We start from the raw sequence: 24,447 nt of genomic DNA on the forward strand, positions 1-24,447 counted from the left end.
CCTCTTCTAATCTATGATTTCCCTCAGTTAGGTGAGATTCAATTTCAGAAGAACAAGAAATAATATATATCTTGTATTGTCCCACTGTTGTAGACTCTTAGAGCGCAAGCATGCAAAGACACATGAATAACTTTATGACTTTGAGTAGTCCGAATAAATTCATCTAATCCTTGCCTAGCCAGATACTGAAATCACTACACTTTCATGTTGGATTCAATGGGAATACTCATGGTGTGTAAATTATGCACACAAAACAGTTTGCAGGATTGAGACCTTAGCCACTTAACAGGAACTCAGTATTTTAGGTATTTTTGTTTTTTTTTTGTTTTCTTTACTGACACAGAAATGTTGTTTTTTTTAAAAAGAGGCTGCTAGCCATAGGCACAAACTACTTTTCACATTTTTTTTAAACTGTATGTTGATACTAAACTGTTGACACATGTGACATAGGCATAACTACTACTAACTACTTCAAGAGGCAAAGAACTGTGTATATGTTCTGCTCCATAAAGGACAGCAATAACTCTATAGTGCCAGAACATGCTATTCTTCATAAGTCAAACAAACAGTCCTTAAAAAGGATTTCCATTTTGTCTCAAAGCACTTTATCATGTCAAAATTTTACTAGAATGAAAAATTCACTCTAAATATTTGCTCATTCTTACGTTCACAGAAATCCCTCTGAAGTCAATGGGCTCTGGGTATGCATGCTTCAAAACAGACTGTGGACCTTGGTTTTATCCTTACTAACCACAACGTTTTATTCTTGTTTTAAGTTAAGCTGTGAGAGCACTTTCATCCAACAGTATAACTGCCTGTTTTAACCTCTGTGTCACTAAAATGCCCAACTTTCCTGCTATAATTTGCTAATATATTCCACAATAGCACAAACAGTACCAGTAACATGGGCTAGAGTTGATGGAGCTGAAAAGCAACTAAATAAACATCAGTCTATGCTATTAAAGGTTGACTGAAAACTAATGTGTGGTCTACAAGAGATGCTTTGAAGACTAGCCCCAATTTTTCCTTTTCACTTTAAATGTTACTTTTAAATCAGGAAAGCTACACACATGCAGAACAAAATTTATTTTCTATTCTAGTTACCTCGGTGGAAGAGGTTAACAGCAGTGATTTTTACAAAAGGAGTTAGCTTACATAAATCTTAAAGCAACTGAATTTGAAAGAGTACAACAATGACAGCTGGTTTCTTTTGTATTATGAATGCTCAGACTAATAAGATATTTGAGCCAATATAGATGCCAAATGCTATCATTTGCCCATAACATTCCAGAGCTGGAAGTGCGTGAGAAGGGGGACAACAATAAAAAGATGACCAGATTACTCTTTTACTGTCTTTGAACAACTAAGGATCTGAAGGACAGAAATACATTTACACTTTCAAACCCGTCCCTTATAAAGGTGATTTATGTTTATTAACAACTTGACACTGACAATCCTGATATACCCCATTGCAAGCACATATTGAGAGAAATATAATTATCAGTGTCAAACAGCTAATTATTGTTCAAAGAAATTAAAATATTTAATTGCTTATTAGGTAGTAAGAAACAGTACACAGTAAACAACAAGGACAAAGTAGATTGACTGTACATATTGGGATTTAAGAAAATACCTGATTAAATTATACCACATTAGGTACAATGATACATTGCATAATCCTTCCATTTTTCTTTGCTATTGTTAGTACTTCCCAATATTTGTAAATTGGTGCCTTAGCTTCTAGTACTGTACATATCCACATCCTCTGGGCTGGACTGACCATGGTCCATAAGCCTGGGGTCAAGCTTAAATTTTGTTGTCTTCGCTACATCTGTTAAAGATATCAAAATGAAATAAAATGATAATAAAGGCATAAAAGCTTCTTTTTTTTAAAATGCTTATTCAGAAGTTATACATACTGATAGCGTGAACATTCAAGCATTATAATAAAGTGCTCTACAGTTATAAATTAATTGTAAATTACACTGGTGGGAATAATGCAGGCAAGTTGTTGCCATGCAACGAAAAATCACAGGAAGTAAGAAAAACATTTGAAAGATCTCCAATATCTGAGAAACTCATCACTAAATTGTTTTCACAATTACAAAGTAATCTATTAAAAGCCTGATGATGGCATGCCCTGAGCACTGGCACAAGGGAAAAGGGGGTAGTGTGTAAGGCTCTCCATTACACCATACTGCTGCTTCCTGGGGCAGCAGGCTCTGCAGAGCTGCTACATCCCTCCCTCCTGCAGGTGGGAAGTAATGAATGAGACAAATTGGGAAGCAGACAGAACCTTGACTCTCCCCCCAGGAGCACACTGTGCAGAGTATGCAGTAACAGGATCAGTTTAGTTCTTTTCCAGAGCAATGGGGAGACTGAGAAGCAGATAGTGACTGAGTCACTATCTCCCTCACAGCTGGTCCAGGGGGCAAGCTGAACAACTCACTGCACCATACTATGCACCATACTATGATCTAGATCACAGATGGATTATCTAGGCCTAAATTAGTGCAAATAAATTCACACAATTTGACTTTATTGGTGATTTTGTAAGTTTATTAAAATGTGGAGGAAACACACACAGTGCAGGCAAAGGAAATGCCTTGTACAAAGTGACTCTCCCAAACAATGTGTAGAGTTTATGAAATGTGAACCCCATCCAGCCCATCTGAGCCAAAAAGATAGAAATCTATTGGCTCCACTGGGGACACGGAATGGCTTCCACCTGGAAATGTGGTGACAGAGGAAAATCTTTATTTTACCTTTCAACTTTTATAAGTATATAGGTTTAATATGAAAGAAAAAGTGGGGGCTGAAGGAACTGAGAAAGTTATGTATAAAGAGACCCAATAATTCCACAAACTGAAAAAGGAAAAATAAGGGAGCAACCCGGGATTAAAAAAAGGATTCATATGTTAAAGGTCATATAGCAGGACATGTCACCCAGGGACCTCCTGGTGCCAACTCAGAAGAGGGCATGGGGTGCACAGGATTACAGGGATCTCCTGGTTCCAATCTCTACATAATAGTTCATCAAAGGGAGTCATGTAAAGTCTCTATTGAAAGCTTGTGTCACATTGACCACTGTAATCACTGTGGAATGTATGTACAGATAACATGTAAGGAGTTATGTATATATACACACAAAGTTATGGTCTGTGAGTTGGAGCTGGTCACCAGAAGGTGTTAAATACGTTTCTTTCAGGCAGAGATGCTTATCTACCTGTCCGACTTTATAGGCGTGAGTATTGTATACTTCACAATGAAAGCCGATTTAGTCTGATCAAGAGATGAAAAGTCTCCAGGGGAGATTCTAGACAGGAAAAAAATAAGCAGCAGGGGCTACCCTGTTTACAAGTGAAGACAATGGATCATGGGACATGTCTGGGGTGCAGAGGTACACCCTGTTCTGCTTCACCTAGACTGACAGTGTATTTGCTTCATGAGAAAAGGATCACAACCAAGTCTGGCTGAAAAATGCTGGAAAGACTTTGGGGTGAGCTAAACTTGATTTGACAAGGGTTTTTTTTTTGTTTGTTAATTAAATCTAGGCTCTAGACTGCGTGTTAGGATTTTGTTTTATATGTAACCATTTTTCTCCAATATTTCTACTTGCTATCACTTGAATCTTTGCTCTTTTGTTAAATACACATCTTGTTTTTACCATAAACATATCTAAGCGCTGTGTGTTAAGCGGAGCTCTGATAGGGTATAACTGGTAAGCTGGGTGTACTGTTCTTTTGCGAGCAGAGGATCAGTGAATTCTGTAAGTATCCACTGGGCCAGGGGACGGGCACTTCAGGGAGATGCTTGGAGGACTCAGAGATTGCAGTGTGCCCATCATTAACTTGTAAAGAAAGAGCGGGGCCTGCAGAGGCCTGGAAGGCAGTGCTTGTGGTGCTAGAGGCTGAACCACAGGAGTCAAAGACCAGGATTCCTCACACTGAGGACAGGTGATAACAAGGTGCCTCAATACCATGGGTATCCCTAGGAATGTAATGGGGATAAAAACAAACAACAATACATTTTAATAGCAAGCCCCTAACATGTTATGTTTGGTTATATAAAGACAGATGAGCATGCATAAAAGGTGATAGGAGGATATTGGAAGAACTTAATATTTTCAAATTAAAATTCACGTTATCAGTGGTAGGGGAAGCTCTGTTTTACTAGATAAGGCCAATACCACTTTTCTTGATTACTAGGGAAATGATTGTTACTGACAGAAGGACATGACAATTTCACTTAAATGTCACTATATGGATTGAGTTGTTAATTATGAGCACATTCAAGGATTTTTCACTATCAGCATGCCATGCAATGGATCCCTTATTGATCACTTAAGCTGCATGAAAAGCAGCAAAGAACTAGTGAAAATCAAATACAACGCTTCACAATAAATTGTGTGTGCTTCGTCAATGCCCTAGGGTAGTAGCTCTCAAACCTGTGGCCCCTAGACAGATGGCTGATCACCTGGTGCTGGATCTCCTCTTTGTTTCCAGCTGTTTTTACAGATACCTAGATATTTCACTACAAGAGAGCCAGGATGCCTGTAAAAGCCACTGGAAACAAGGAGAAGCCACACTAGTTGCCTTCACAAGTAAGCTGACATGTTAGGAAACAGATGTTACCTTCAAGCAACATTATCTTTTTACAAAAGCAAATGCTGAAGTTTCCATAGAGAAGATGTGCAACTGACAGAAAGAATGTCAGTGATTAGGAATGGGAAGTGGTCCACAATACATATTCTTTATTGAGGTGTGGTCCACATTGTAGGACCTATCACCTTTTTGGGCTCTTGATATAGCACACTAAATTTTATGGAGTTTACCACATTAGAAAGCTAAATTTGACAGGCTTGCTAGAGTTGCTTTTTAAAAAAAGAATAATGAAAATAACATTAAATAATTCACAATTCACTGCAGTTGATGCTAATTTGAGTTTCGTACCTGAAATGACATTTGGCACTTTTATTTCTGCGAGCAAAGGCACCGGATCTTTTGAACTCTGAATCTTCATTACAGGAGAATCTGTTACAGCAAGTGGTTTTGACTTAACCTCAGATTCAGGGGTTGTTTTTTTAATCTCTGCACTTTTATCCTCTCCCACAGCTGGTTCTGGAACTTGTTGCAGATGTGAACCAGGCTAAATTGCAAATGAACCAACCAAACAAAACAGAACAATATTTAGGTGTATGTTTATTATATTGTTGATAAAGGAAATTACAAAAGAGCTGTCACGTTTTAATAAATTATTTCCAGATATGCATTCTGTGTGTACAAACTTTCATACCGGATACACAGAAATATGCCAAAAGAAATTAGTTTACTATATGCCTCAATCCACTTCATGTTAGATTCAAATAATTGACAATATTCCCTGATGATGTTGAGGTTGTTTGCATAAAATGGGCACCACAATAAGGGGACAGAAGATGCATTTCTGAACACTATCAAGATACAAGGAACTTCAGTTTGATGTCTGGAAGCTTGTTTAATGGTTAATGAATACTACTACTAACTTTTGATATACTGCTTTTCATCCAAGATACTCAAAAGACTTTACAAAGAAGGGGACAGGTCATTATCCCCTTTTACAGATGGAGAAACTGAAGCACAGAAGAAGGTCAAAGCAACAGGTGGATTTACAGGAGAATGCCAGCCTTACTAAAGTTATTAAGAGACTTGGAGTTTGAATTATCACTAACCACTTAGATCAAGATAACTAACAAACCTCCTGCAGATTATTCTTGATTAGTGATGAGCAACTGTTTAGTTTAGGGGCAGGTCTATGCTATGGCAGGGATCGACGCTCTGAGATCGATCCACCAGCAGTCGATTTAGCGGGTCTAGTAAAGACCCGCCAAATCGACTGTAGATCGCTCTCCAGTCGACCCCAGTACTCTACCCTCGATAAGAAGAGTAAGGTAAGTCAACAGGAGATTTTCTCCCGTCGACCCCCCGCGGTGTAGACCTCGTGGTAACTCAACCTAAGATAAGTCGACTACAGCTACGTTATTCACATAGCTGGAGTTGCATAGCATAGGTCAACTTACTGCAGTAGTGTAGATATAGCCTAGGAAACAACAGACTTCATTTAGCAAAACTCTGACAGTTTATAATTCTTCTTACCATGACAGTTCTTATTTCCCTAACTGTTTCTCATGATTCAACTGAAAGAAAATACGCTTCAGTCAGAATTCTGTTCATGGTTGTCAATGGAAATAAAACTGAGGTTTAACAAAAATGTCAAAATTATATCAGTGTTTTAATAGCTATATCAAAATATTTGTTTGGTGTAGTAAACCAAAATATTTAATTTCTAATCGATTAAACATTAAACTGTATTTCCATATACAGTGCTTCGATGCCTCATGCAAGTTGTAGTTTGGGCATTTTGTGCCCTCACTTTCTCCTACTGGCTTGGCTCTCTAATCACCTGAAGAAGTGGGTTTGTTTTTGTGGATACAGACTAACACGGCTACTCCTCTGATACTTGTTAACCAGACTACATCTCTTATGATGCAGTGTGGTCTCCTCCTCTGACTGAGCCGTGTGGTGCATCAGCGGAAATGTAGTCTGGCCAGTGAGCTGGGTGCACTGCAGTAAATGGAGCATGAGATGTCCATATCTATAAGTTTCCTGTGTCTGTGTTCTCATAGGGAAATGCAGTTTCACGCTGAACTGATTCAAAATGTTTTGTTTCTATCAAAAATGCTGAAATGAAATATTTCACCATTTCTGAATCAAAAATTTGTTTTGAACTTTCCGTTTGTGAAAAATATTGCTTTCAACTTTTCATCCTAATTCGGGATTTTTTCTTTTTTTTAAATGTTGAAATATCAGCATTTCCCTCAGGCTAGAAATTCCAATATTTGCTCAGATCTAATTATTTATTATTATTATTATTCAGATATACAGCTACATTCTCATAAGATTTTTTAAACTATAAACTGGCATTCAGAACATTCATGTTTCCAAACTAGAGTAAGTCAAATTCACGAATACCTGGAATCATCTGAACCAATGGAAAATCTGTATTTTTTATTCACTAAAATGAAATGTCCTATTTACACTTTTTAATCACCATAAAATAGGTATGTTCTGGCCAGCTGCCACTTGATAGGCATCCACATGCTAAAAAGCATCACATTTTTCATACATTAGCAATATCAACAGAGGCGCCAAGGACTTATCCTGCAACCATTTACATGTGTTCTTAACTACGTTACCATGAGTAGTCCTACTGAAAATCAATGAGGCCACTCATAGATAGAAAAGATAAGCATGTCTAAGTGTTTGCAGGTCCATGGCCTGAATAAGGAAAATGAACTATCTTCTTATGGTTGCATCTCCGAATCAATAGGCCTATTAAAAAGGAAGTGGAGGGAAGCTCACCTAGCTGTTGTGCATGCTGAATATGTTGTATAAAGTAAACAGATCTCAAGGTCTATCAATCTGGGATTTGCCACAAACACTATTCAAACAATTAAAAAAACCACTTCTATTGTAAGCTCTTTGGGGAAGGGACTGTCTTTTTGTTCTGTGTTTGCACAGCACCTAGCTCAATGGAATCCAGGACTGGGACTCCTAGGTGCTACAATAATACAAATAATAAACAACAATAGCAATAAAATGAGGACCTTTGTGCCTCATAACACACTTCATTGTGATATTAAATAGTATCAACAAACACACCTGTATCTTTTTGCTTAAATTTGCATTTCAGAAATAAATCCAAGGTCTTGAACTGAATGACTAACTGATCATTCTTTGGAAAAACCTACCTTGGTATCTTCTTTCTGTGTGAGTAGCACTTCTTTCATAGAGGAGTTTTTTGTCCATAGTGATCCTATTGCTTCATAGGTTTGATGGCTTGCAGCATATACTTTTTTCCCTGTTATCTAATTTAATTAGTTAAAATGTATTATTTTAACAAGAAGCTTTAAAAATGGTAGGGTTCACATAACATTTCAAGTAAAGCAAATATTCTCCTTTAATAAAATGTATAGCTCCAATACTGGAAGACAGAAAATCTGCATTTCACAAATTTGATGCATCTCCCCATACTCTCAATCTTATATTATAAATCATGTTTAAATTGGTATTGTAAATCGGTTGCAGTGCATCCATTTACACAAAATGGATTTAAAACTTAACCAGAGAATAGGGGTTTGAAATGAATGCACTGGAGGCTGGAACAGCAAGAAAAGTTAGACATATTCTATGTTACAAACTTGAAACAAAAACATGACTAATTTTAGCTAGATTCTTTTCATTCATGCAAAGACAATCATAGCAAAATGTATGCCCGGTTAAAACAAATCCCATGGTGAGGAAAGATACAACCAAGAAATAAAAGGACCTGACTGAAATTAGCAAACATTGCTGTTTTGCTTCACAAAGGTCTGAATTTGTAAATTCTTATTCAGCCTGTAATTATTCAAACTTTGTGAGGTTGCAGCAACATCTGTGGAGTGGCTCTGTAGATAGAATCCTCCCTGGCTGCAGCTTATTTCCTCATTCACAGAGAACTATGCACAAAGTTCTGGTACTATGGTTATGTATACACTGTCCTGCCATTCGGACTATAAGAGTGTAAATAGCAGTGTACACCAAAGTGCTGTGCTGAAACTCCCCCATATGGTCACTACGTGCGCAAACTGAAAGGTTCTTCATTTGCACTAACATAGTCTTGTCTAAAGAGGACTACATTTATGTAAATTAGGAACATTTTAGTTCACACCTACAGTATCCACACAGGGGAATTGCAGTGCAGCACTTTGGTGCACACTGCTATTCACACCCTTGTAGCTAAACTGCGGGGCAGCATAGTTAAGCCCATAAAATCAATATTTTAAGTAGCTAGCCAACAAGTAAACTTCAAGATGACAGTCACAAGAAAATAGTGAGGGGGAATTCCCTGTTTCACATGGATCCAGCACTGGATGTACATTAAAAGAAAGAGCTTCAGAAATGCCACCTGTGTATCAATTCTGCAGTTTCTTGTACAGTATTATTTTAATCCATGGAAATGAGTAGCTGTTAAAAAATGCAATTTTCTGTTAATTAAAAATTTAACTGTATTGTATCTAAAAATGAAACTCTCCTTTCTCCAAGTAAGAATTAAATATAGAAAATAGCACTGTATTGGTCAAGTAAATTCAGCCATTTTATTCGTTTCTGATGGACACGTAATTAACAACTGTGATGCATCACACACACACACATATATATAGTGTATAAACTGATGCCAGCTCCATATCCCTGGAAATTAAATACAGCAGATGTGTTGAAAATTTCAGTCTCACTCAGCTTAAATATTAAAAATTTTGATATTTTCACCCTATGAAAGAACAAAACAAAACTTACCTTAGCAACTACTACTGACTGAGCTGGGTAACAAACGGATACTGCTAATGTGGTAAGTCCCAGCGGGTAAGCAATTTTCTTAATTCTAGAACCTATGTAAACCACACAAATAATTTAAACAGGTACTAGATACAAATGAAACATAGTATCGGATAGCTACATAATTTTAACCTCCAACTCTTGGCAACTACCTAGATCAAATCTATCGCAGGTATGACTGGTGTAGAGTTAGGGTCTGTATTCCAATGGATCAACTGATGTTTCAGTAAAATTTACTGAATTAAAAAAATGAGGATCTCTCTTCAATTATGAAATATTATTAAAATCTTCTATATAACTTGTTCAAATTCCAATGTGTATTATCTTGCATTTATTAACGAGTTTCCTCTGCCATCATGCTACCCAACCGCCAGGCTCTCTCAGGCTTTTATGAATACTCACACCCTACTGTGCTCCTGACTATCCTACATAATTTTGTGTTATATGTTAATTTTACCCACTTTTTCCAGATCACTAATGAATGTATTAAACATTTGTCCTATTACATATCTCTGATGCAATCTATTGTTAACACTGATCACTTATTCCTACTCTTTGTTTACAGTCTCTTAGCCAGTTTCTAATCCATGACAGTTCTTTCCTATCAGGACTATTTAAGTTTACTTTAAGTTTCTTTGGCAACAGGTTTTTGAAAGCCCAAATAAATTGTATCTAGTAGTTCTCTTTTACCCACTATTTTGTTGACACACTTAAAATCTAGCAGACAACAGAAGGACAACATTTTCTTGAATAAACTGTGCTGTTCTGTCTGTATTATATTCACCTACTGGTAGATGTCATATAACTCTGTAAATAATGTTTCAATCATTTTACCTGGTACTGAAGTAAAAGTTATTTATCAGTTACACACTTCAACACCTGTTGTAAAAGTAAGTACTTCCTACTCTTCAGTGTATAGTACATTACATTAGTGAGGCTGCATATTTTTGCTAGCAGCTTAACAATTTCAATTCACCCCTGGATCTACACTATCCAGTCCTGGTGATTTGTTGCCCTTTAAGGACTTGATCCTGCCAGCTGTTTCACGTGGATCAGGGTCAAATTTATCAAATTGTTCCAGCACTTTTTCTTTTGACCCTTCAAACAATCACAGTGGCTCATTTTTAATTACCTATCGATTGTCATTCTATCATGTCTCAAAAATGCCCATTTTTCCAAGCACTTTGGTTCACCAGTTTTTGCTTTTATCCTCTGCATATTTGATTCCTTTCTGGAATCCCTCCCTGTCCTTTCCCCAATTCATTCTGTGGTTCTTAATGCATTTAAATCCCTCCTTTTAACTATACTACCATTGTATAATCCAAACTGCGGGGAATGATTTAGATTTGGGGCTATTTAAAAATCCAAGGAAATAAAGATCATTTGCAAATGTGATGTTCCAATTATGCCCAGTATTCTCTTTCAATTTGTTGGTGGCTTTACCTAAAAATCACATTGCTGTAAACTTCCATAATTTAAATCATTATTTTCCCTGACATTTATTCTTATGAAAATTTCAGAAGGAAAGATTTGTAAATTCTATAGTAATATAATGAAATACAAAGCCTATAATATTATGTCATAATTTTACAAAAATTAAGGCTGGTGATTTTGAATATATATTTCATAATTTTATGAAAATTAAATCCAATGATTTTTGAATACATCTCTTCTCAAGCACATCTCTGTTCCTGTGTCAGTGCACCCAATTCCCCACTGTCTTACAAAGCCCCATTTCAACATTCCATGTCACAACTACCATCACTTTGGTCCAGGAACACTGAGAGAGACTCCTCAGTGTTCACTAGAAATACTTCTTGGTTGGCCAGGAGGTTCATTGAGAGGTTTGAGGTGTTCCTTCTTCCAGAAAGACACCTACAACTTACACTGATCCTTTTAAGGAATGAGGGAGGTATTCTGTGATGCAGAGAGTATTGTACAGGAGTAATTTGGATAAGTTCCTTCTCAAACCCTATCCCCTTGCTGGCAGAATCTCGATAGAATCTTTTTCATGTGGCTCTAGATTTGCATACCTTTCCCCTGACTGTAGAAACTGTGAATATGATCATTTACATTGTGACCTGATTTAAATCAATCAAATAATAAATTACCAAAGAACATTAAGGCATTTCTGATGGCACAATAGGGTCCTATATTTCTAAGAAAATAATTCTTAAATTATAGAATTACATATATAATTGTTATTTTAAATGAGTAAATTAAACAAAGCTGTAAAAGAAAAATGTCTGCTGGTATCCCCTCTACATACTATAATAATATGAAATCTTGGTTTGTTTGTTTTTAAAACTATGTAACAACTGTTCACAAGTGTTCAAAAGGTTTTTATCAAAACTTAAGTCAAAATTGCAGAAAGCATAAAATAAAGTATGTTCAATTAAAGACGTGTCATACAATTACCAATCTGACAGCGTTTGAAAACAAACATACCTACCTTTTGCAAGAACTAAGCCAGCTAGACCTGAAATTGTAAGTACGGTAACTTTTGGAAGAAATTCTGGAGGCGGATTCTTCAGATAAACATATGTATCTATATAAAAAAAAATCAAAACAGCTATGGTATAATAACTGAAGATTAGTCAATTTTCTCTCTCTCTTTTTTTTTCTCTCCCATTTTGAGAGAGAGCAGTAAAGTCATGTCTATCAAAAGTTGTAAGACAGGGCCTACCTCAGCATTCAACTGGATCCGCTACTGCGGATACCTGCATCCATGTCAAGCTCCACTGACTTATTTTGCAGGCGGACACATGGGAGTCAGCACTGCAGTATCAGGATTCTGATGTGTCATTCATAAAATATACATTTTACAAAGTTCACAATGATGCTCTTTAGATAGCTTTTTCTATTTAGTAAAATGTTAGCACTTGTTCCTAATGCAAGTGACAGGGTTTTCAGTTTTCAATGCACGTAAAAAATGTATTTACAAATTGGTGAAAGGAGATGCCACTATGCTGGTGTTTCTTGATTTTTTTACTACTACTACTAGTATATAGTGCTTTTCATCAGTAGATCTCAGTCTTTCACAATCTTTAATGTATTTATTCTCGCAATGCCACTGTGACATAGGGAAGTTTCATTATCCCCATTTTTATAGAACTGAAGCACAGAGAAACTTGCCTAAGGTCACACAGAATGCTTGGAGCAGGGAACTGAACCGTACTCGTCTAAAGCCTAGCCTAGTGCCCTAACCACTGGACCATCATTTGCTTCTTTTTAATGAAACTTATTTTCTACTGGTAATTTCAGAAAGGCATCTTTAATACAAAGAGTATTTTTATCTTCAATGCCAGAATTAGGACCAAACTGTGAAGTGTAAATGAGAACTAAAATAAGGAAGAAAGGGAAAGGAATTCTTCTCACCTATACAGCAGTTCTCTGTACAGCAGCTGTGTAGCCTCCTCCCTACTGCTTAGGGTTGCCAAGTGTCCGGTTTTCGATCGGAACGCCCGCTCAAAAAGGGACCCTGGTAGCTCCGGTCAGCACTGCCGTTTAAAGTTTGGTTGGCAGTGCTGTAGGACTAAGACAGACTAGTCCGTAGCTGTCCTGGCACCATGCTGCACCCCAGAAGCGGCCAGCAGGTCTGGCTCCTAGGTGGCCGGGCCATGGGGTTCCGTGCGGTGCCCTGGCCCTGAGCACTGGCTCCGCACTCCCATTGGCTGGGAACTAGGGCCAATGGGAGCTGGAGGGGAGGTGTCCGCAGGCAAGAGCAGTGCGTGGAGCCTCCTGCCCCCCTCCCCAGCCTAGGAGCTGGACCTGCTGGCTGCTTCCGGGGCACAGCCTGGAGCGAGAACAGGCAGGGAGCCTGCCTTAGCCCCACTGCGCCGCTGACCGGGAGCCACCTGAGATAAGCCCGCACCCCACCCTGAGTCCCAACCCCCTGTCCCAGCCCTGAGCCTCCCCAAACCTGGAGCCCCCTCCTACACCCCAGCCTCCTCATCCCTGGCCCCAGCCCAGAGCCCACACCCCCTTCCACACCCCAACCCCCAGCCTCCTCCCCTATTGCGAATCCCTCAGCCCCCCCCCCCAGCCTGGAGGCCCCTCCTGCACCCCAGACCTCTTATCCCCAGCCCCACTCTGGAGCCTGCACCCCCAGCCAGAGCCCTCACCCTGTCCCACACCCCAACTCGCTGCCCCAGCCTGGAGCCCCCTCCCACACCGTGAACCCCTCATTTCTGGGCCCAGTGCTGTAACAAGGGTGAGGCGAGTGAGGCACTTGCCTCGGGCGCGCAAAGCTGAGGGGCGCAGGTCTATCACGATCAGCGACACTTCGGCGGCAGCTCTACTGCCACCACTTCTTCGGCAGCGGGTCCCTGAGTCCCTCTTGGAGGGAAGGACCTGCCGCCGAATTGCCACCACTGTTTTAATCATTCTTCAGCGGCAATTCGGCGGTGGGTCCTTCTCTCCGAGAAGGACTCGGGGACCCGCCACTGATTTGCTGCCGAAGAATGAATGAAGCGGCGTTGGCAATTTGGCGTCAGGTCCTTCCCTATAAGAGGGACTCAGGGACCCGTCGCCAAAGAACCTGGAGCCGGCTCTTGCCTCAGGAGCAAAAATTCATTGTTACGGCTCTGTCTGGGCCTACCCCAGAGCCTACCCTCAGTTAGAGCCTTCACTCCCTCCCGCACCCCAATTCTTTGCCCCAGCCTAGTGAAAATGAGTGAGGGTGGGGGAGAGCAAGCCATTGAGGGAGGGGGAAATGTAGAGAACGGGGGGCCAGACCTCAGGGAAAGGGCGGGACAAGGGTATTCAGTTTTGTGCGGTTAGGAAGTTGGCAACCCTACTGCTGCTAATAGGAGTTGGAGTACCTATGCACCACCTATATGGAGGTTTAAGCATGTGATGCCACTCCCCAAATCATGCTCTGTGCTGCTATGAGAAAGCACTAGGGAGAAAAATTCTACAGCATGTAGCGCACTGGGAACATAGAGACACTCAGGATGTAGAGCTTCTTGCTCCATTCCCCTTTTATCCAACCCTGCAGCAGAATCATGACAGTTCTCTGATATTTAGAAGCTTCTGAACCTACTGAGGGCTTGGGTAGCATTTGGCCTCAAAATGTCATCTAATATTAAAATCAAAGGAATTACAAACATTAGCTAAATTGGTTGAGTCATAATTACAAAAAGAGATTAGGAGCTTCTTTTTTGTTTTCAAACAAGAGACTACGGTAAATAGCATGAAGCCAGCTTATAGGGAAGGCATTTATACCCCTTCTGTTTTATTGATTCTTGTGTTTGCTCTAGTATAATATCAATATTTTTGATAGAATTTGCTGTTCTCCAGTATAAACCAGCTTTGTAATTTTCAAAGCCAAACAATGAGCAAGAAGAGACTAGTTTTAAATTTTGACTATATGACTCACCTACCTTTTCCAAACTGTATTGAATCCATTATCCCATTTTTAACAAAGACATAGGCATCCTACACAAAAGAAAATTTAGATAAAGTGAACTCTGTTTTTGAGTTGAAGTCTTCAATGCCATGGATACAACACTAACACACTACATACTTTTCCACTCTGGCCAAAGAGAATCGAGTAATTACATAACAAGTAAAAGAAACAGATCAGTCAAAAAGCTTTTAGAACGAAAAATGCAGAGATACATTTCTACTTTGCTCCCTGTACATACAATGTATGTTTAAATTATATATGGATGGTGTGACAGATATTGCAACCATGTGGAATATCTTTGAGGACCACATTGTATTAAGCATATGAATGGTTTATACACCACTGTGGGTCAGAGACTGTATATAGCTCCAGAGGGGAAGGGCTGCTACAGCTCTGCCAGGAACAGAGCATGTCCAAGCATGTGGACAAGGAGGATATAGTGTATTTAGATTTTCAGAAAGCCTTTGACAAGGTCCTCACCAAAGGCTCTTAAGCAAAGTAAGCAGTCATAGGATAAGAGGGGAGGGTTGCTTATGGATTGAGGAGGGATAGCTCAGTGGTTTGAGCATTGGCATGCTAAATCCAGGGTTGTGAGCTCAATCCTTGAGGGGGCCATTTAGGGATCTGGGGCAAAAATCTGTCTGGGGATTGGTCCTGTTTTGAGCCGGGGGTTGGACTAGATGACCTCCTGAGGTCCCTTCCAATCCTGATATTCTATGATAACTGGTTAAAAGTTAGGAAACAAAGGGTAGGGATAAATGGTCAGTTTTCAAAATGGAGAGAGGTAAACAGTGGTGTCCCCCAGGAGTCTGTACTGGCCATATTCATAAATGAACTGGAAAAAGGGGTAAACAGTGAGGTGGAAAAATTTGCAGATGATACAAAACTACTCACAATAGTTAAGTCTCAGGCAGACCATGAAGAGCAACAAAAGGATCTCTCAAAACTGGGTAATTGGGCAACAAAGTGGCAGATGAAATTCAATGTTGATAAATGCAAAGTAATGCACATTGGAAAACATAATCCCAACTATACATATAAAATGATGGGGTCTAAAGTAGCTGTTACCATTCAAGAAAGAGATCTTGGAGTCATTGTGGATAGTTCTCTGAAAACATCCACTCCATGTGCAGAGGCAGTCAAACAAGCAAATGGAATGTTGGGAATCATTTAAGAAAGGGATAGATAATAAGACAGAAAATATCATATTGCCTCTATATAAATCCATGATACACCCACATGTTGAATGCTGCATGCAGCTGTGTTCACCCCATCTCAAAAAAGATATTGAACTTGGAAAAGGTTCAGAAAAGGGTAACAAAAATGATCAGGGGTATGGAACAGCTGCCGTATGAGGAGAGATTAATGAGACTGGGACTTTTCAGCTTGGAAAAGAGATGACTAAGGGGGATATGATAGAGGTCTATAAAATCGTGACTGGTGTGGAGAAAGTAAATAAGGAAGTGTTATTTACTCCTTCTCATAACACAAGAACTAGGGGCCACCAAATAAAATGAATATGCAGTAGGTTTAAAACAAACAAACAAACAAAAGGAAGTCAACTTGTGGAACTCCATGCCAGAGGATGTTGTGAAGTCCAAGACTATAACAGGGTTTAAAAAATAACTAGATACATTCATGAAGGATAGGTCCATCAACGGCTATTAGCCAGGATGGGCAGGGATGGTGTCCCTAGCCTCTGTTTGCCAGAATTTGGGAATGGGTAACAGGGCTGGATCAATTGGTGATTATCTGTTCTGTTCATTCCCTCTGAGGCACCGGGCATTGGCCGCTGTTGGAAGACAAGATATTAGGCTAGATAGACCTTTGGTCTGACCCAGTATGGCTGTTATGTTCTTAACTAAGAACAGTGTGTGGGGTAGTGGTGGTAAAAGTGAATCATTCAGTTTATAAACATCTCCAGAGAGGTACCACCCATTGGGAGGCTTCCACATACTGGTTAAAACTGGGTTTTCCAGAGACCCACAGAGAAAGAAAGAGGTTTGGGAATAAAAAGGCAGTGTTTAAACAGACCCAGGACTTTCTTTCTGATCCAGCAAATTGACAGGACCTACTGTCCTGTATGGGCCGTAATTCTTGTAGTAAAGTTAGAAAGACTTTGGCCTATGCGGGCCCCATAATGCTGATGGGTGACGATTGGTATGTTTAGTGTGTGCTTAAATCTATTTATTGTTTTTATTATGCTTTTACCTTAAGAATAAATGTGCTTGCTTAGAAGGAGCTGTGTGGTAGCTTGTGACGGCTGGCAATACCCTGTTCATAGCCTTGAGAGAGAAAACAACACACAAGTGCTGGCCTTTAGGCTGACTGGCGTGCTGGGGATATTGCAGTGAAGGCAGGGAGCTGTGCAGCTTAAAACTCCACAGTCACAAAGGAGTGGGACAAGGGTCCCTGCCCAGAGACAGGTAACAGCTGGAGACTTGACTGGGCACTCATGGAATGAACCACAGAGGGGGACACACAGGCAGTTCCCCTGAAACCATGACAGATAGTACCTTTTAACCCCAACCCCTCCAATTGCTCTTGTACATACTGAAAGTTTTTCCAAATTTCAACACAACCATGGCATTCCTTGAAAAAAAAATTGTACAGTAATTTAAAAAAAAAAATCTATTTTTTGCTCCCTAGAGCACCCAAATGTAAAAACTTATTTTTCACTGTATCTGAAATATTTAATGTAATATTATTTTTAATATTATTCAAACTGATTTTTTCCCATATAGTAAAGTTATGCTGGTAGGGAAAAAGCCCAACTTCTCTATGTGCAGTTACATCTAATGTTTAACTCCTCTATAAACATAAAGATTACATGATGTACAATAGCGATTTGCATTGAATTATTTGCGTTCAGTGATATAATTCAGTCAGATGTGCAACCTAGCCTCAGAAAGTAATTTACCAGTTAATCCTATTGACATTCAACAAGAGAACCATTCACATGTACTACTCCACAACAAAAATTTCAGGTTGGTCAAAAGTCATATTTAACATTTTTCTTGAAGTAGTATGGGCAGATATAGTCTGATAGCCTATAATTTGAATCATCGTAGTGAGGCTTACTAAGCATAACGAGAATTAGTATACCGCACATGCTTCAGAACATCTATTAACTTCAGATTATAAGGTATAATTCTATTTCTTTTATGAGAAATTTTGTTGCAATTAGTTTTTGAATTTATACCACAAGGGGTCACTGCTATTCAAGCATTGAAATACTAAAAACCACTTTAGAAACTGTTTAAGCTAATATACAGAAAAAGTATGATACTTTAATTGTGAATGCTTTAGGACCAAATCCTTGTTTCAGTGAAATCTCCCATTGATTTAAATGGAATTAGGATTTGACCTTGAGTAAGTACTGATGACAATGATTATGGTTACATTTTCCAAAGTGTCTATGTGATTTAGAGGCTTTTTGAACGTGGAACTCAAGTCATTTAGATGCTTTTGAAAGTTTTGCTCCAAGGATCTAAATAAAAAAATAATAAATACCAAATGGAAGAAAGGGGGAGTTGATAGTAATGAATATAAATCACAAGTTAGGAATTGCAGAAAATTGATAAGGGAAATCAAGGGACACAAGAAGTTTATTGCCAGCAGACTTAGGGACAATAAGGAGTTTTTTAAATATATTAGGAACAAAAATAATCTGACAATGACATCAGTCCATTACTAATAATAATCAGAAAAGGTAGAAGTGTTCAGTACAAATTTGTTCTGCATTTGGGGAAACACAGATGACACAGTTTCATCATATAGTGATAACATACTTTCCATTCCACCAGCATATCTGGAGAATGTTAAACAGAAGCTACTAAAGTTAGACTTTTTAAAATCAGCAGGTCCGGATAACTTGCATCCAAGAGTTTTAAAAGTGCTAGTTGAGCAGCTCACTGGACCATTAACGTTAATTTTCAATAAGTCTTGCAGCACCACGGGTGTTCCAGAAAACCGGAAGAAAGCCAGTGTTGTACCCATTTTTAAATAGGGTAAATGGGATGATCCAGGTAATTACAGGCCAGTCAGTTTAACATTGATCTTTGGCAAGATAATGGAGCGGTTGATATGGGACGCGATTAATGAAGAATTAAAAGAGAGTAATATAATTAATGTAAATCATTATGGGTTTAAAGAAACTAGAACCTGCCAAACTTACTTAATATATTTTTTTAACTGAGATTACAAGTTTGGTAGATAAAAGGTAATAGTGCTGACATAATACACTTCTTTAAGAGGTTTGACTTGGTACCATGCGACATCTTGATTAAAAAACTAGAACGATGTAAAATTAACATGGCACACATTAAATGGATTAAAAACAGGCTAAATGATAGGTCTCAAAATGTAACTGTAAATGGGGAATCATCATCAAGTAGGATTGTTTCTAGTGTGGATCCTGCAGGGAGTGGCTTTTGGCCCTTTATTATTAAACATTTTTAACAAGGACCTGGAAGAAAACAAAATCATCACTAATAAAATCTGATAACAAAAATTAGGTGAGTGGTAAATAATGAAGAGAACAGCTCATTGATTCAGAGCAATCTGGATCACTTGGTAAACTGGGTGCACTTGGTAAACTGTGTTTTAATATGGTGAAATGTAAATGTATACCTCTAAACAAAGAATGTAGGCCATATTTACTTGATGGGGGACTCTATCCTGGTAAGCAAGGACTCTAAACGACATCTGGGGGTTATGGTGGAAAATCAGCTCAACATGAGCTCCCAGTGCAATGCTGTGGTCAAAAAAGCTAATGCAATCCTGGGATGTATACACAGGGGAATCTCAAGTAGGAGTAGAGAGGTTATTTTACCTCTTTATTTGCTTCTGGCAATTGCTGCTGGAATACTATGTCCAGGTCTGGCACCCACGATTACAGAAGGGAAGAGGGTTGAGAGAAGAGCCATGAGAACGACTAAAGGATTAGAAAACCAGCTTTATAGTGACAGGCTCAAGGAGCTCATTCTATTTAGCTTAACAAAGAAAAGGTTAACAGGTGACTGGATTACAGTCTATAAATATCTACATTGAGAACTAATATTTAATAATGGTCTCTTCAATCTAACCGAGCAAGGTATAACATGTTCCAGTGGCTGGAAGCTGAAAATCAACAAATTCATACTGGAAATAATATGTACATTTTTAACAGTGAGAGTAATTAACCACTGGAACAATTTACCAAGAGCTTTGGCAGACTATCCATGACTGACAAAATTTTAAATCAAGATTCGATTTTTTCCAAAAGATATGCCCTAGCAATATTTTTGAGGCCATTCTAGGCATGTATTATACAGGAGGTCAGACTAGATAATCAGAATGGTCCAATCTGGCCTTGGAATCTATGAATTATCCCTATGTACAAGAATAACCACACTCAATAGTGTGTACGTGTTTGCACAACTGGGGCTTAAAAGTAGCAACACTATGAAATGTAAGAAAAATCTACTTTGTACAGTTTCTTCAGGTTGCTTACTTCCCTTCCTATAACCTGATTATTTAGTATCAAAGATTGTTTTGGGTGATTTACTTATTGTGGAATCTTTGTCTTAAAATAGAATTTTACTAAAATATCATACTTAAAGCATATCAGAGGTAGTTCATGTTGTGCTATAAGTGCAAACAAAATGTATATACTTTAAATAAAATAATCTTGCACTACTTTATAAATATTAGTTTAAAATCCTCATGAAAACAACTCTGTGGTGATGAGAAAATGGAACATATTTTATAAAAAAAGCAATATACTGACATTTAATGTATATTTACGCTAGAAGATCACATGAGATCATATAAGATTGCCAAAGTTAACACCCACCGTTAATTTGGTTAAGGGATACTGTGACACTCTGTACCTCAAAGTAGCACCCTGGAACCCCCATATTCACCACTCTGATATTATTATTCTATGTTTTGAACAAAGTATGCCTTGTATGGTATCATTTTGTAAGTCTTGAGATGTTGAACAATAATAACCTGTTTAATTGTACGTACTATCATTGTATGTGAAGTTATGAAGTATTTCCATGTGTTACTGAAATACGTTAAGAGGTTGGGAATCCCCACAACCAGCCTTTCAGTTACAAAGGAATAGCCATCAATAGCCAGATGGTTGTTAATGGCTCATCGGCACATAATCCGCTATCCCAGAGGCTTCTTGGAGAAGGCATGTACACAATAGAGATTGCTTGACTAATAGGGATTGCCTGACCCCCACATCACAGCAAGAATCTTTTCAGCAAGCTAGAAGTGTAAAAGAGAGACAGTGACATCATCATTTGGCCTCTCCCCCCTCAACACCAGGAAGAACGTCTGGAGGACAAAGATTATGAACTTAGATTATGAGTTTGGTCTTAAGGTAACTATCTCTGACCTTTATGCCTACCACTTATTATCACTCAAAATCTACCCTTCCGTATTTAATAAACTTCTTTTAATGTTTTATCTTACCAGTGAGTTTGTCTAAAGTGCCTGGGAAATTTCAGCTCAAATTACAAAGGCTGGTGCATGTCCAGTTTCCTATGAAGAAGTGGCAAACTAAGTAATAAACTGAAACTGGTCATGCTTCTGACCAGTGCAAGACAGTACAATTCTGGGGTGCAAGACTGGGGAGTTGGAGGAAATTGGCTGGAGCCTCTCTGTTGATGGTTCATGAGTGACTGGGAGATCATTCATGTAACACAGTTGGGTGTGTCCCTGCCTGTGGATGTCTGTGTAAGCGCAGTTCCAGTCAGAGACTTGTAACTTGACATCAGCATCACAGTGCGAGAAGCAACCCAGGTTGGTGGGACACAGGGTTAAGCAGTCCCAAAATACAGGTTTCACCCCAGGGACCCTGTCACAGTACACGCTCCCACATCGAATGGCACAAGGGAACCAATTTAAAGCTTTATCAGCTTTTTACCTTTTGGCATACATTGTACACAACTTGAAGGCAAGGAGTGCTGTGCTCAGCAAAACACCCTGTAGCTATATCTATGGGAAAACTACAAATTATGGAGGATTACATGGATTCACTGTGAGTTAGACCTGGTGAACACTAGGAATTATTGCCAGTATAGTAACATCGCTTAGGGATGTGATTGTTTTTATTACATTTTTATGCTGGCAAACCTCCTAATAGAGATGCAGCTTATACCAGCAAAAGAGTGCTTCTGATGGTATAGCTTATGCTGATTCCCCAAGCAAAATAAACTATGCCAGCAAATGCACATTTTTGACAGAATAATTGCATCTACAGTAGAGTTTTTCCCAGTACAGAAGTGTCATAAAAAAACAAACAAACAAACATACAAAAAAACCCCACAAGCAACATTTCTATAGCAGCAAAACCTTAAATGTACACCTGGCCTGGGTCACTAGTTTAGATCCAACTCTGGTCAGTGTTATTGAAAAGATAATAGAGTTCTGACAGTTGTTCAATATCTTTATCCAAGATCAATTGGAGATTTCAGTCTAGCTGCTACAGGACCAGAGTGCACTCTGAGTAACCCCTCTAGTGTGTCCCATGGACTTACTGTACTCTTTCTTCAGGACCTCATACCTACCCCACTGATTATTCAGCTCATCCAGACAGACAGACAATCTCTGCATCACTGAATTTCCTTCCCTTCTTAAATCTTTTTCTCCTTGTTAGCTAATATTGCACTTTTACTTAGCATGGGGATGGAGTGTGCACGAAAATGAAAGCCAAGGTAATCTTTTACATAAAGTGCATGCATGTGAAAATATATATCTTAGTTTGATGAAGACCATAGCAAAGATATGGTAATAACACAGATTCTTTAAATAGTGAGGTCATAAGGTTAATGGATGAAAAATAATTTTAAATGTCAAGAGCTCCAAGATAGACATCATAAGAAATCACACAGCCTAACTGTACTAACAATGGCAGCTGAAAGAACTATGGTATTAAATACAGTTCTTTGGATCCAATTAAAAATCTGAATTATTAGCTTCTTAAACTGGAAAACAGGCTTTATTCTAATGAAAAAAACAAGAGAAATGATTTTATTCCTTTTACTTTATTGAGCTAAAACAATCTGCAATGCTGAAGTAACTCTTATTACTCTAAATTTCTTAAAATTGACATTTGTAGTTTGAGACGTGAGGTTTTAAAAATATGGAACTGTCCAGGTGGTCTGAGGAGTTAGTATTACTAACTGGGTTCATTGTGTAAAATATTTCTATTTGAATGATTTAATCAAGCAAACCATGGGAAGTCCTACAACTTGCATATTCCCAGGCATTCAAATTTTCCATCAATCCATTTCAACCAATGCAGTTGGGGAAAAGTAAAATTACAATGTCAATTCAAAATTGGGCTCCATTCCAGCAAAGACTTGTGCCTCAGTGAATATCCCTATTCAGTGAGGGTGGACATTGGACAGAATTCGTTAATTTAAATGACTTTTAAAAATAAAGTGACAAAAATAAAATGTAATAGCATTGGAAAAAAACCAATATATTAACATATTCCACGCTTGTTTTAACCAAATAGTGATTTTGTATGCTGCCATTAGATGCTGTCAAAATTGTGAAATTCAGGGGTAGACGGAAAGGGACCTGTTCGGGATCACTGCTGTTTGGTTTGGACTGCAGGGAGACTGAAGAGGTCATCTCACTCTCCACACACCTTTCTTGGCTCCCTGCTAAGCTCAGGCCAAGAATATCATTCATACTTGTCCCCTACATACCATGGCAATTTGGATTTAATTAAGAGCCCAACAAATTGGATGGAATATGCGGTTCTTTAATGTTGTACTCAAGTGCTAAATCAGCAATTCCTGAACACTTTGTCCTCAAGCATTAATCAAACTATATTTCTTACCTTGCACCACTCAACATAATGACTAGTTGTCTTTCTTAATGTAGAAAATCCTGCCTGCAAATGACCAGGGTCTTCTTCAACATATCTTGATTTCAGAGGCGGCACACAATAAATGGGAAGCTGAAAGGAAAAGAATCTATTCTAGCGAGCTAGTTTCAGAAACATATAAAAAAGTCATTACATGTAAATACTAAATTTTAGAAACAACTTTAAAGAAAATAGCAAATTTTCTTTCTTCCCATAAGACAACAAAGCCTTCATATCATGTTGTATCTATAAACCTTCTTTACAAAACTGTGGTGCAGATTAATTCTTATAAAGTTATTGGAGATGAGAAGCATTATATAAGTGTTAATTAGTAGCATTATTACTGAGTATGATATAGTCTCACTCTCTCTCTCTCACACACACACACCTTGTACTTTAGAAAATAAACTGATGGCAAGAATTGGAAAACCAATCTTTTTAACATGAATACAAATATCTAAATGTGTGATATTACTTAAAATTGAACTTTAGAGCAATAGTAACATGAAAGTCTCTGTAAATACTGTTGTGATGAATTGAGGCTACAGCTGTGCAACTTATGACTTCTGGTTGATATTGTGAAGTTGTCTTATGAAAAAATGGGGGCCTATATGCATGTAGTTCCACCAATGCTGACAGGTCCTGTAGCTTGTACACACAAGATATGTTCCATTGTCCCTACTTGAGGTTAATGACAGTATTTCAACCACATCAAAAGGTTATAGAGAAGCACAGCTTACCCTTGGAAA

The 24,447-nt window shown here is 38.4% G+C and overlaps 1 protein-coding gene across 1 annotated transcript in view; it reads right to left on the minus strand.

Moving 5' to 3' along the window:
* Nucleotides 1–1,071: 1,071 nt before the first annotated feature.
* The window catches only part of APOOL (apolipoprotein O like), a 47,158-nt gene continuing 23,782 nt past the window's right edge, over nucleotides 1,072–24,447 (minus strand). The window contains exons 3-9 of the mRNA XM_039488360.1: nucleotides 23,672–23,791; nucleotides 14,798–14,852; nucleotides 11,866–11,961; nucleotides 9,375–9,466; nucleotides 7,790–7,906; nucleotides 4,953–5,148; nucleotides 1,072–1,831 (exon numbers count right to left, since the gene is read on the minus strand). Of these exons, the coding sequence (XP_039344294.1) occupies nucleotides 1,734–1,831; nucleotides 4,953–5,148; nucleotides 7,790–7,906; nucleotides 9,375–9,466; nucleotides 11,866–11,961; nucleotides 14,798–14,852; nucleotides 23,672–23,791 (774 nt within the window). The 3' untranslated portion in view covers nucleotides 1,072–1,733. The remainder of the gene's footprint in view (nucleotides 1,832–4,952; nucleotides 5,149–7,789; nucleotides 7,907–9,374; nucleotides 9,467–11,865; nucleotides 11,962–14,797; nucleotides 14,853–23,671; nucleotides 23,792–24,447) is intronic.

The sequence above is a fragment of the Mauremys reevesii genome, linkage group 9, assembly GCF_016161935.1.
Source record: "Mauremys reevesii isolate NIE-2019 linkage group 9, ASM1616193v1, whole genome shotgun sequence".
Taxonomy (NCBI): domain Eukaryota; kingdom Metazoa; phylum Chordata; order Testudines; family Geoemydidae; genus Mauremys; species Mauremys reevesii.